This window comes from Trachemys scripta, chromosome 8, assembly GCF_013100865.1.
Source record: "Trachemys scripta elegans isolate TJP31775 chromosome 8, CAS_Tse_1.0, whole genome shotgun sequence".
In the NCBI taxonomy this organism is placed as follows: domain Eukaryota; kingdom Metazoa; phylum Chordata; order Testudines; family Emydidae; genus Trachemys; species Trachemys scripta.
The window spans coordinates 89790173-89803916 of NC_048305.1; the positions used below are offsets into that span (position 1 = coordinate 89790173).

The following is a 13744-nucleotide window of genomic DNA, read 5'->3' on the forward strand; positions in this document are numbered from 1 at the left end:
GGTTTTTAATGGTGCAAGGATGCTGCTTCTCCCTATACCAGAAGTTTGGAACCTGGCCCACAGAAATGTAATATAAAGGGTTTTGTATGGGGTAAAAATTCCATCTTTGTCCACAACATTTTTTGTATCAATGGGGATTCCATAAGTGAATCCAGAGCAGCAAATATCCCTAATATCTATATATTCTGTTTTCAGCATTTAAGATGACCTCATGCTCTGCCTTAGTGGTACCCTGATGTAACAATTAAAAATCACTTGGTACGTTTGGGCAGAAAATGGTATCTGGCAATATGTCAAATTTCTTATGCTATTTAAAGAAAAGTGTTTTCCCCTTCTATTCTGAATATTGTCATCTCAACTTTTCTGGGTAATTTATCAACTATTTTCAAGGTGTGTACTTGTAGGTATAAAAATGACAAGGAGCAGAACAGATAACACATTTTAGCCTTTTAAGAAACTACGGCTTTGTCTACGCTACCACTTTTGTCGGTCAAACTTTTGTCGGTCAGGGGTGTGAAAAAAAAACAAACAAACAAACAAAAAAAAACCAACCATCCCTGACCGACAAAAGTTTGACCGACAAAAGTGCTGTCGACACGCTGTGTCGGTAGGAGAGGCTCTCCTGCCCACATAGCTAACGCTGCTCATTGGGGGTGGCTTAATTATGCCAGCAGGAGAGCTCTCTCCCCTCGGCATAGAATGGCTACCCACAGGAGACCTTACAGCGGCAAGGCTATAGTGGTACAGCTGTTCCACTGTAAGGTCTGTAGTGTAGACATAGCCCAAAAGATAAAGGTGAGTAGACAAGGATTTAACAGGATTTCTATATTAATCCAGAAACAAGAAAGAAATAAAACCACCTTAATTAAAACATTAATTCCAAGTCTTGCACAGTGCAGTTTTAACTAATTAAATTTACTTTATTATAAGTAAAATGGAAACGGAATTTCATATACATACCACAGATTAGACACATTGCTGCTTACAGTACAATAAAACATTTCTGAACATAATTAACTGTTGTTACCTGTCATGATTCTTATCCAGATTTTCCTCAGAGCTCTTAATTCTTACTAGTTAAGGGCCAAAATCCTCTCATTGCAAAAACAAAAAACCCCAAACAAACAGTGGAACATCTACAGTTCTGCAACACTGGAAATAGGAGCAGGAGGAAAGGAAAGAAGGTCTGATGGGGTATATGTAATTGGCCCCACCCTGCTTCACCTGCAAGAGCTGTCAGGCATGGAGAGGGCAGTTAAAAGCAGAAAGCCATCTTACTTGGGGACCAACCAGGAAGGACAGTTTAATTTGTTACCAGGAACCTGTTGGTGGTGGTGAAGACAAGCTGCTACAGCTGGGATCTGCGCGAAAGGAAGGGGGATGAAATTTGAGCCCAGAAGGCCAAAGATTCTTGTGGTTTGTGTTTACGTTGGACTTTGACTTGGGGACTTCGCTAACATGGAAGGGGTAGATCTTCCTCAGTGACTTGGCAAGAGGCCTAAACCACATCCATAACTAAAATGTGCTGAAGACTCCATTGGGGAAATTGAGCCAGAGATGCCACATGAGAAGGGGGTGGACATGGACAGTTCCTCTGCCAGAGGAGGGCTGAAGACAATGAGTTGTGTGGATCTCCCACTTGTAAAACCTTTTAGGGTACTGGTCAGAGCTCATGACATGGTTGTGCAGCTGCCCAACATTTTAACTCCAAGATGAGGGTGGAAGGGAAGGATTTTTTTTACTTCTGCAAATCCCATATTGGCCTTATGCACAAAGCCCTTTTACTTGGGACTGAAACTGAGGACCAGGATTTAATTAGAGCAAATAACAATGATACAAGTTAATACAGTGATATGTGGTTCTAAAAAACAATTAAAGAGTCAGGTGCAAAATGTCATTTTAGTATGAATCATTTCCTGTGGAAAGTAGCAAGAGTAGAAAATGGTTTAAGTGTGCATGATTATTACATTTACCACTGAAAGGCTTATTTCCCCCATTTTAAAACAAATGTAAACTGACTGTCTTCTAACAGTTTTTCTACAATATAAACATGGTAAGTTAGATATTTTTCTTCCACTGATAAACTAGAGCTTTTCATTATTCAAAATAAACAGCATAGACATTTGCAAGACCAAACAGGGAAGTATTTTTGAAAGCATACGATGAAAATGTATCACTCGCAGGATCCCAAATGCATCTGCTTCCAATTCGCATGCTCTGTTCATTTAGTTGTCCAATATGTACAATCACAATAATTTTGTACCTTGGTATCATAAGGTCTTTTACCCGAGCCTTAATAACCTATAAGAGAGAAACATGTTCAGTAGGTTCACAGGTAAAAATCACTGCACTGATACAGTATTGTATAAAAATGTCTAGTAATACTGTATGCAACATGTTCAAGAATCTTGTTGGTAATCACCTAACCATAGACTTGCAACATCATCCTGTAAATATTCCAGTACCACTAGAGGGTGGAATATGTGAGACTGAGGTTACAGTGCCAACAGTATTTTCAACACTGATTATAGTGATATCAGTTCTTGGAAATGCCATATCCCCAAAGGATTAACTTTAGGAGTTGCATTTAAAAAAGTAGTGGCAGCTTCTTGAATAGTTAGCGAGAGCAAAGCACAGTTCAAATATGAAAACTGTCTATGAAAAAGATGGCACCTTCACTCTTAAGAGATCGTCTCCATGTGTGTATTCAGTTGTTGACTAAAATGTACAAAACCAAACAAAAATACGCAAACACACAAGTTTTTACTGCCTTTTACTCCTGTTAGCCTTACAGATCCATTTTTGCTAAAAGAATAAGTTGCATATGCTATTCTTTCTCAACAAACAAATCTGTTGATGATGCCCAAGTTTCACTCTATTATACCTAAGCAAACTCACTGAAGACTTGCACATGTTACCAAGCAGAGTTTGCGACAGCACAAATGCATAAGTATCACTGAGGGGCTATTCTGGATGTTTCTGGAGGATTAAGTTCAGTGAACTGAGGCCACTTAACTTTTAAATGAGAGCATCCACACAGGGATTTAATAGATTTTAACTTCATATCTTTAGTTCACTCGTTTTAGTTTCCCTAAGCCCTATATTCTACTTACTAATATTGTGTCTTCCGACATGAAAAGCCAAGGAAAGGAGATTTTGAAGAAAAAAAATCTGAGGCATTGTCCTACCAGGGGTACAGGGTTTGCCTATCCCCAAATCTGGTGCATGCTGGGGATCCACAGAAGGAGAGTTAGCACTATGCTCCCACATTGCCTCTGGTACACCTAATGCCCACTCACATGGTTCCTTGGGAGGACAAGTTCAATGGAGCCATTCCCCACTGGTCACAGTAGTCCCTGTGACCGTCCCAGGGGATATGCACAAAAGTTACTACAGCCTGGGACTGTTCCATTTTCTGGGTAAATTTTGAGGACCAGAGGAAGGATGATGTGCAGTCTCTGGCCCACCCAGTTGTCATAAGCCTTACAAGTCATGTTCCCCTTCCCAATGCATACCCCATACATACAGAAAAGGGTCCACCGGAGAAAGTGGGGAGACTGTACATGAAAGACCCCTCAATACATGGATTTGAGAAGGGGGTGAATCTGACCCATAATTTACTCCAAAAGCCTAATTGTACTAATAATTTATTTTTTATACCTCAGAGATGGTCTTGGTCATTTGTCTGCATAGCTCTGCTTCATATTTTTCTTCTTGAAGATAATTAGTCAGCACATCCTTCAAAATATTATTTACTGTGACCACTGGAAAACGTTTTGCAGGACCTGGTATATGTAAATATTTTATAGTGCTTTAATTTATAAATCCATGTTGAGAATAACTGAACACATTGTAAACTGCCTTTTTAAACCGACTAATCAAAATGACCAATGAAAGGGGGTTAATTAGAACAGTGAACTAGTACACTAGTTATCTCTCTCGCTCTCTCTCTGAATTCAAATCCTGGATCAGGTGAAAACTAAAAATATTTTTATGGATCTCTAATTATAAAGCTACCACACAATTTGGTATGGGTTTAAGTCTATTTAAAAGAGCCCCAGAACTGAAACAGGAGGGATGCTAGAGATCAGGACTGAGATGCTTCGTTTAACCTTGCACAGCAGCTCTGGTTCTAACCAGTGCTATGACAATATTTCATTTCAAGAACATTAATTCACCCACAAATTAAACAGAGAAAGAGTGGTTTTTATTATTGAAAAATAAAGCACCTTCAAATTCATATTTTTTCTCTTTAACTACAAGTTTGTAATAGATTTACCAGGAAATTAAGTATAAACAAGTTAAGGTTTGTAGCACTTTGGGAATTTTTAACGAGATTCCTTGTTTGTTCTCATTCCCCTCCAGAATTTTTACCAGAAAATTAAACTGACATGTAAAACAAGAATGTAAGATATCAATGGATCTTTCTAATTGGAAAAAGAACGAGGAGTACAGGTACTTGTGGCACCTTAGAGACTAACAAATTTATTTGGGCATAAGCTTTCGTGGGCTAAAACCCACTTCATCTGATGCATGGAGTGGAAAATACAGTAGGAAGATTATTTTATTATATATCTATATCTATACACACACACACACACACACAATACAAACACACAGAATATGAAAAGATGGGGGTTGCCTTACTAATTCTAACGAGACAAATCAATTAAAGTGGGCTATCATCAGCAGGAGGAAAAATCACCTTTGTAGGGGTAATTAGGGTGGCCCATTTCAAACAGCTGACAAGAAGGTATGAGTAACAGTAGGGGGGAAAATTAGCATGGGGAAATAGTTTTAAGTTTGTGTAATGACCCATCCACGCCCAGTCTTTATTCAGGCCTAATTTGATGGTGTCCAGTTTGCAAATTAATTCCAGTTTCTAGCTGAGTCTGTTTTTGAAGTTTTTGTTGTTGAAGAATTGCCACTTTTAGGTCTATAATTGAGTGTTCAGGGAGGCTGAGGTGTTCTCCGGCTGGTTTTTGAAAGTTATAATTCTTGACGTCTGATTTGTGTCCATTTAGTCTTTTGTGTAGAGACTGTCCGGTTTGGCCAATGTACATGTCAGACGGGCACTGCTGGCACATGATGGCATATATCCCATTGGCAGATGTGCAGGTGAACAGACTAACACGGCTACCACTCTAATTGGAGAGTAAATATATGGCTAGCTGTGATCTGCTAAAAACCACTTGAAACAAATCCATAGCCATGAAAAATACATCACGGACCATGCAATCTGGTCTCCCCCAGTAAAATGTGGTCTTCTGTGTGCTTTTACCCTATACTATACAAATTTCACAGGGGAGACCAGTGTTTCTCAAATTGGGGGTCCTGACCCAAAATTGAGGCACGGGAGGGGGGGGGGGGCGGGGTCAGACGGTTATTTTAGGAGGGTCATGGTATTACCACCCTTACTTCTGCGCTGCCTTCAGAACTGGGCAGCCAGAGAGTGGCGGCTGCTGATTAAGGGTCCAGCTCTACAGGCAGCAGTGCAGAAGTAAGGATGGCAGTACCATAGCGTGCCATCCTTACTTCTGCACTGCTGCTGGTGGTGGCTCTGCCTTCAGAACTGGGCTCCTGGCCAGCTGCCCAGCTCTGAAGGAAGTGCCGCCGCCAGCAGCAGCGCAGAAGTAAGGGTAGCAGTACCGCAACCGCCCCTACAATAACCTTGTGACCCCTCCCCCACAATTCCTTTTTGGGTTTATTTTGATCTACGGCTTTTTTTAACCTCTTCTCCATAGTATCTGAGTGTTTTTTGATCATTAACCAACTAAGGTGCACATAAAAAATACCCACAGGTTGTTATACTCCTTGCATGCTGGATGTAATACCCTTCAAAGTACTGGAAGTACTATAGGCATCAGAATACCAGCAGCTGCAGTATTTCCTTCCTCATTTGCCTCAAAATTCAAGCATACGCTATCATCTCCTTGGAAAAATGTGGTTGTGGATCAGGCAGTTATGTGGCAGAAACGTACACTTGTTTGATCCTATAAAGTGTTCTAAATACATTCTTATGCACAAGTCTCAGTAAAAAAAGACTGCCTTACAGGAAGATAATTTGCAAGACCTACAAGTGGGCCATGTACAGCTAGTCAGAATTTTTCAGCAAATCATCTTCCATTGAAAAATGTTGATAGTCCTCACTGAAACTGTTTGTGGGAAAACATCAGTTTCAATAAGTTTCTTGACTCGAACAATAAGCAGGGTGGATAAAAATCAATGATCTAAAAAAAAAAAAAATCTGATTTTTTTTTATAAAATGCTTTTTGAGGAAAAAGCCTGCCTAAAGATAGTTTTAATCAAGCAAGATACATTGTAGCTCAAAGATATCTCATCATGGAATAGGGATTATAAATTCTAATTCTATAGTATGAGACAATATATTGATGTAATGTTGAAGAAAAGTTTTGTAAATGAGTTCCAATAGTTCATGGTTTAGGTACCCAATCTTATGGGGTTCCAGGGGCTTCTGTATAGATTATTTTGGTTAATCTTTCTATCTACCCAATGGGATTCAGTGTTCAGTCTAGAAGATACCATCAGAGATGCTTAGTTTTGCAGTTCTCAAAACGGTGGATGTGTATCTCCAGAGAGAACATGCTTGTTAACAGCAAAAATGTTTTTAAATGAATATATAAATATATAGAGGTGAGAAATAACAGACCTCAACCCTATTGTCCCTCTGCAAATTTTTGTACACGGAGTCAACCCCTTACCGCTCTCTAAAAGTGAAAAGTTTCAAAAAGTTCAATGAATAGAAGATTGTTGGGGGCGGAACAGATCTGGACAAGAAGAAGTCTGGAGATAAATGTGAGAAGGGAGGGACAGACAGTAGAAACAAAAGTGAAACTTTGTTTGAGCAGTATATTCCAGAAGTCTTGAGGTCTTTCTGAGTGTAGCCTTCATTGATTTGAGATCTACCATACCATTCTCTCACTAGAAGGGAAAACCTATCATGGCAGCAGGCCATAAAAGAACACCCAGTTTGGGAATAAGAACCATTAAAGAAATATATGTTTGCTGATGATGTTTTAAAGAAAGTCACACCAGTGAACTGGTGGAAGTCACTTAAGCACTTGGATTCAGAGACTGTTGAAGTGATAATCTCATTTTTAACACCAGTAGCTTCTTCTGCCAGTGTAGAAAGAATATTTTCTTCCTTTGGACTAATTCATTCCAAATTGAGAAATCGTTTGGGACCTAGGAAAGCTTGTTTTTCTTTTCCAGATTATGAACAAACAGGAAAATGAAGCTGAAGATGACTGACTTAGCTGCAGAAGCCAATGTTTTAAGTTTCTCATGTTGGCCTGGCTGACATAAAAAAAAAATATTAAATCGACTATATTTCATTTAACTATTTTAGTTAAAAACAATTTTAACAAAAAGAAACCTGATTTTAAAAAACTTGAATGTTTAACTAAATTCAAAAATTCATATGCTTGTTTTGTTAAAATATTATATGTTTGCTGTTGAAGAAAAAAAATCAAAAACACATAACGTTGTTTGTTTTATTTAACTAAAACAATTTAAATGTCTGTCTGGTGATGTTCTCCTCCTAATACAACATGACAAGAAAATCCTCCAAATATTAATGATTAACCTGTTGAATTGGAGATAATTATGAAGTCATTGGGAGGTGAACTATCTGCTTCAATTACCTTTGTAAATGAAATAATCAATCATTCATTTTCTGATATAACTGTAAAATTAATCTGAAAAGTTTTCAAAATAAATCACTTTAAAAATGTATAGTGTGTACCTTCTAAAAATGAAACCTACATCTATCTCTGAGTTGTGAAGATATGTATTAAGGTTATAACAACCAACAAGAATGCATTTTATGTAGAAATCCATGATTAAATCAAGTCTTCCTGACTCCTGATTTAAATCCACCCTGACAATAAGTTTCAAAATTGATCAAACATTCTGTTTCAAATGGTTAGAAATGAAAAATTGCCGTTTCCTGTTTTGAATCACTTCATTTAGAAATTTAAGTTAGTTACAGTAAAATAGCACCAGAGAAAGCATTCACCAAGAGGTTGCAGAAGAGAATGAAGAGGAAATGGCACCTGCAAAGGAACAGGCTAGATTTAGACCAGACCGAAGTACAACAGATCAGTTATTTGTGATAAAACAAATATCAGAGAAATACACAGAACACAACCAAACCTGTTACTACAACTCTATAGACTTCAAAGAGGCTTTTCATTTAGCAGAAAGGGTTATGGCAAGTTATGACAACGTATAGCAGCCCCCCAAAACTGATCAAGCAGATAGAAAATATCTACAGCAAAACAATGAGTGCAGTGAGAGTAGCCAAAAATCTGATGGAATGGTTCAGCACGACAACAGGAGTGCATGCTATCACCAGATTTGTTTTACTTGGTACTGGAAGCAATAACGTCTGTAGCACTGAGAGATGAAAAGGGAGGAGTCGTAGATTCAGAGATGACATGGACCTCCCAGAATTGACTAAGGAGGATTTACAGAGAATAACTGACAAGGTAGAATGGGAAGGAGTATCAAAGAATGGGAATTGTGAAGAGGACATAAAAAACAAGAATTGGACTAGCTACACTACTGCATTTGAAAAACTGCAAGATCTGGAAGGCTAAAGACATTTTGATAAAAACAAAAATCAACATATATGAGACAACTGTCATGCTGATACTTGCTATACAGATTGGAATGCTAGTATATGAGGAAATCTGAAGGACAAAAGATTTTACACTGCAGAAATGAACTGGCTGAGGGGAATATTGAGCTTCAAGACTTCAGAAAATGAAAAATGAAGAGAGAAGAAAACAGCTAGGGCCAGATATAATACACTTCCAGAAGACTCAAGAAAGACAACTGTGATGGGTTTGCACACATATCAAGAATGGACTCAGAAAGGATACCATACATGGCAATAAATACCAGAATGCATGGAACTAGAAACAGGAAGATGGAGGATGCATTGGATAAATGCAGTGAAGAATGACAGAACAAAAATGTTTAAAGATGTACCAGCTTCACAGCTTTGTTCAAGATAGAAAGTGGAGGAAAGACTTCATTTGGCGCATCATTGCTGTTGAGCTGATGGATGGGAATTAAAAAAAAAAGAGTAAAAGATTAAAAATGAAAAATGGTTGAAATGTAACTGAAACAATTTGAAATTATCAAAACAAAATTTTGAACCCAACCTGAAATCTTTTTTGGTTTGTCAGTTCACGAAAGTTTTCAAGGTTGCAACTTTTTGTCCCAATTCAAAATGGGATTTTTTTTTTTTTTAAATCTCAAATATCATACTGGGATATGAAAACTGTTTCCCACCCAGCTCTAAGGACATGAAGTGAACAAGTTTTATCCATCTACCATGCTCCTATACCTTTTGCCAAAAAGGATAAACTCCTTCTCTTGCTATTATCTGGATTAGTAGTACCTTACACACGCCAAACTTTAGACACTTAAATTTTGTTTTCAGTCAAAATATACATCATGCAGTTTTCGATTCTAAACTAAGACAAATGTTGATCCCCAATATTCTCTTGTGCTGAGACTCTTACTGTGATAAAGCTGTTTTATCGGGAGCCATCATGACCATAACAATTTGGGGCAGGGACAGTTTTTTTGTTATGAGTTTGTACAGTACCTACCACAGAGTGGACTTGATCTGGAGCCCTTAGTATTACCTCAATATAAATAAATCAAACCGATAAATTACTATGCCTCCCAGTCTACAAATTAAGAGAAAGCACCCTTGATAAAAGAAATAGTTATCTTAAAGAGATACTATCAACTTCAAAATCCCACTGCTCCCTGAACATTTTCAACTTACCATTGTTACAGATGGCACCTAATATTATAATAACTGAAAGTTTAGAGAAAAACATTTTTCTCTGAATTTTAAATTGTTAATTTGATAACTTGATGCATTTAACTGCAATTTGGCATCTAGTCTGTTTCAGTTTTTCCCTTGTCGGTTTTTTACACAGCAACAGGGAGAAGTGTGATGTGTTTTTGGTTTTGTTTTTAAACAGGGAGAGGTGATTGTAAAACCACAAAAACTGGTAAAGAGGACTCAGGGGCAAATGTATTAATAGAAATGACAGTAGTTTGAATTCTTTTCAAAACTGACTACATTTTGACTGTTTCTCGATTTAGTCAATATCTGAGTTATACAGTTCACATTTTGGATGAATAGAGTTTAAGACCAGAAGGGATCATTAGAGCAATTAATTTAATAGATATCACAGACCATTACATTTCACCCAATCACCTGTATTGAGCTTATTTTTTTAGTGTGAGATGAAGGAGGAAGTGTTCCATACCCAGCTGATAAGTGTTCTCCAACTGAATGGAAAGACGAGGAATATCATGGCCAGGTTCATCCATATAAGATACTGTACTCATGGAGCTAAAAATAATTCAAAAAGTGACTGTATAAACTAGTGTATATTGAAAACTATGTTGATAAAAATAGATTCAAAATTTTAGATGGTACAGAAACACAGCTCTTTCTCTCAGAAAATGTTAAGATAATTTTTGGACTTGTTTAATTCAAAATGGGATCAATTAAGAATGCCTTTTCTCAGGACATCAGGGACTGAAGAAATATGCTGCCACTCAGTGGGACACATCATTACACCCAGTTAAACACTAAAGAGTAGTGGAAACAAAAGATCTGCTCTTTCTTGTAAAGCTACCTATTTTCAAAGGACATAATGCATTAAATTTGCCAGACTGCATTCTAAACAGAGCTTATGTTTTGGAAATTAATGTGCATTTAAGAAAAAAAAATTGAATTTTCTAGCTGCATGGGGTTGAGCAGAGTAAAGCAAAATGATCACTTTTAAACTTTAACTTGGTTTTACTAGAACAGAAATACAGCAATGAAGCCCAGCATTTAGAAGCAGCTAGATGGCCAACTACTTAATTTTAAGTAGGATGGTGGGATTGAGATAAATAAAAATCAATCTGATAGGAACTCTAATACCACAGAATTGGGTGCAATATAAGAAGCAGACAAAATTCACCTTAAAAATACAGCTTTACAAAATATAATTTTGGTAAATACTTTGTTATGCTTCTTTGTATCCAAACTACTGCCAAGCAAGTCTGTGGACTGAGGTGTCCCTTAAAGGAATACTCTAGAATATTTCACCAGGAGTCAGATTAAATCTACCTTCTGGTTCCAAATGGAACCCGCTGGCGAATGGGTTATTGTTTCCCACTGTGCAAATCCACAGGGGATATGAGTTGTTATAGCCGCCACGCTTTAGCTCACAATGTAGCAGCTCAAATTTTCACTCTGGAGGTTCCTGGTTCAATCTCCAACATGGCAGCCATCAGCTATGCATTTATGAAGGTGATTGGAGAAACACTGCATTCTAAATCCATTCTAAATTCTCGGCTTCGTTACTGTGTTTGCTATAGTAAAACCAAATTAATGTTTAAAAAAGTGATTGGTTTGCTTTACTCAACCCATCACAGCTAGCAAATTCAAAATGTTTTTTTTCTTAAATACACATTAGTTTTTAAAACAGAAGCTGTGCTCAGAATGCACATTGGAAGGAATAATTAGAAGAGTGAAATCCCAGATATGAACTTTCCCTCTTCCCTTTAAAGATGGTGAAGGGAAAGGTTTTTGAGAGGGAGCTATAGCTTCAAAAAAATCTCTAAAAAAAAGGAATTTAAGCCTTTAAGAAGTTCCTCCCTCACCAAGACAAAAAACAAGGAAGCCACCCAGTTACAATGAACATTTTAAAGTGGGTACTCTCCATAGGCTTGATCTCAGCATACAGGCCCTGATCCAAACATTTAAGCACTTGCTTAACTTTAAAATGTGAGTAATCCTACTGACTTCAGTGGGATTACTCATATCCTTAAAGCGTTTTGCTGGATTGCAGCCAGAGCATTAAGCAGCTTGAGGCATGGGGCTAAGGATGAACCTTTACCATAGTTCTTCTTGAAGTAATCCCCAAAACAATTACATCAACTAACATTAAACTTGTTGCTTATGGCTATAGGTTTGGACTAAAAGGGTCCCAAACATTTATGGGTTCCTCAGATTTAGTGAGGTAATCATGATGAGAAAAAGCACTCTTACAGTGATGCTTGAATCACAGAACATTTTTCCTTTGTAATTACTGTGCAAAGAAGCTCTCTCATAATGCTTCAGAAACAGGAGTTAGATTCAAAACATCCCCTCATCCATTACCTTTTTTTATTTCTCAATGCAACATTTTCCTGATATATTTACATTTTATAATCCAAATTAGAAAAACTACTTACTCTTTGTTTTTTCCAGTGATTTCTTTTGCTCTTACTTCATGACTGCTTAGAGAGGATACGCTGCCTCTTTTCTTTAGCAGGCGTGCTGCCTTATCCTTAGCTATGTCCGACATGTCTATTAAATCTGAGAATGTACATAGTAGGATAGAGACCCTGAAATATACAGGTGGCTGTAGTAACAGTATAAATAAGTTAGCAAATCAAGTATATGGAGGTATGTGCTCTATCAAAAACTGATTGGTCCAAAGGAGATTTTACAATATTACAGTGAACTAAGAATCCTTGGCCTAAAGTTTGCTCCACATACCCAATCAGAAACAACTGAACTGGGAGTGGGGCATCACTGACTACAAAATGATATCTCTGTTTTGAGTTTGCAGTAAAGAGTTAGCACGGAAAGTAAAGTGATAGGATTTTAGCAACAGAATTAAGATGTTATAGCCCCACAACTAGGTTTCTCTTGGTGTAGCAATAGCCACGCTATAGTTAAGGATCGCTAACAAACCCTTTATCATCTCGCAGGACTAACTGGAGTAAAAAGTAATAACATTTTCGTCACTACAGTCAGCAGAGGTGAGTGACTGACACACAAAGGCGAGAACGACTGAGTAAGAAGAGGTCTCTTTTTACATATAGTCTTCAGAGCAAAGCCACCTCTGAAAACCTGCGGTCTGATCTGCTGTTGGGGGACACACATTCTACTCAGTCCATGCTAATCCCCGCCCTGCTGCAAAGCGCAGTCCAGGGCTACTACAGACAGAACGGGTGTGGCGAGCTCGGGGGTGAAAGGGGCTACAGAAGCGTTAGCCAGGATTCTATATGGAAAACCACGGGTTCCTTGAGGATACAGAGCAAACAGATGGGAGCTTTGGGTCAGCCCAGCCCCATTACCCTGCTTCCCGCCCAGCAGCACAGCCCCCGCCATACCTCCAGCTCCCCCACGCCGATCCGCCCCACACTCACCCCCGGCCGCAGCCGAAGTGCCACTTGCCAAACAAGCGGCGGCTGCTGGTGGTTTCCAGGGTTACGGCCAAACACGCCCCTCCAGGGCCTCCTGCCGGGGGCGGCTCCCACCCTGGGCCCGGCCCAGACACGGCGGAGAGGGGCTTACCCCGGCCAGCGGGGCGGGGGCACCGTGCGGGAGCCGGGTTCTATCCGGGCCGGCTCGGCTCGCCCCCTTCTACCGCTGATTGGATGGCGGCAGGGGGCGGGGCTGCTGGCTTGACCTCCCCGCGGCGCTGCCCTCGCCTCCTCCCCTCTCGGGCGGGGCTCGCGCGGGCAAAGGGAGCCTGGCCCCGCGCCGTCTCCCCGCCCGAGTTTCTCTCCGCAGGCTGCGGTGCAGCGTGGCAGCCCACAGAGCTCCAGCTCGGGCTACGCTCGTCCAGGGGGTTGCTGGGACCGGCGGGCGCTGAGCACAGCGACGCCCTCGGAGAGGGTCTGTCGGGCGCAGAAGGGCGGCCGT

At 39.4% G+C, this 13744-nt stretch overlaps 1 protein-coding gene across 4 annotated transcripts; it reads right to left on the reverse strand.

The window, feature by feature from the left end:
- Positions 1-899: 899 nt before the first annotated feature.
- On the reverse strand, positions 900-13475 carry TCTEX1D1 (Tctex1 domain containing 1). 4 transcript variants are annotated; one of them, XM_034779971.1, is made up of 5 exons: positions 13246-13475; positions 12283-12406; positions 10320-10405; positions 3661-3785; positions 900-2301 (listed from the first exon to the last, which is right to left on the reverse strand). In XM_034779971.1, exons 2-5 carry the CDS (start codon positions 12393-12395, stop codon positions 2098-2100), a joined length of 528 nt encoding a protein of 175 aa, XP_034635862.1. In that variant the 5' UTR covers positions 12396-12406; positions 13246-13475; the 3' UTR covers positions 900-2097. The 4 variants fall into 4 exon arrangements, with proteins under 4 accessions (XP_034635862.1, XP_034635864.1, XP_034635863.1 ...); XM_034779973.1 differs by having other exon boundaries at positions 12283-12435; XM_034779972.1 differs by having other exon boundaries at positions 12283-12452.
- Positions 13476-13744: the final 269 nt, after the last annotated feature.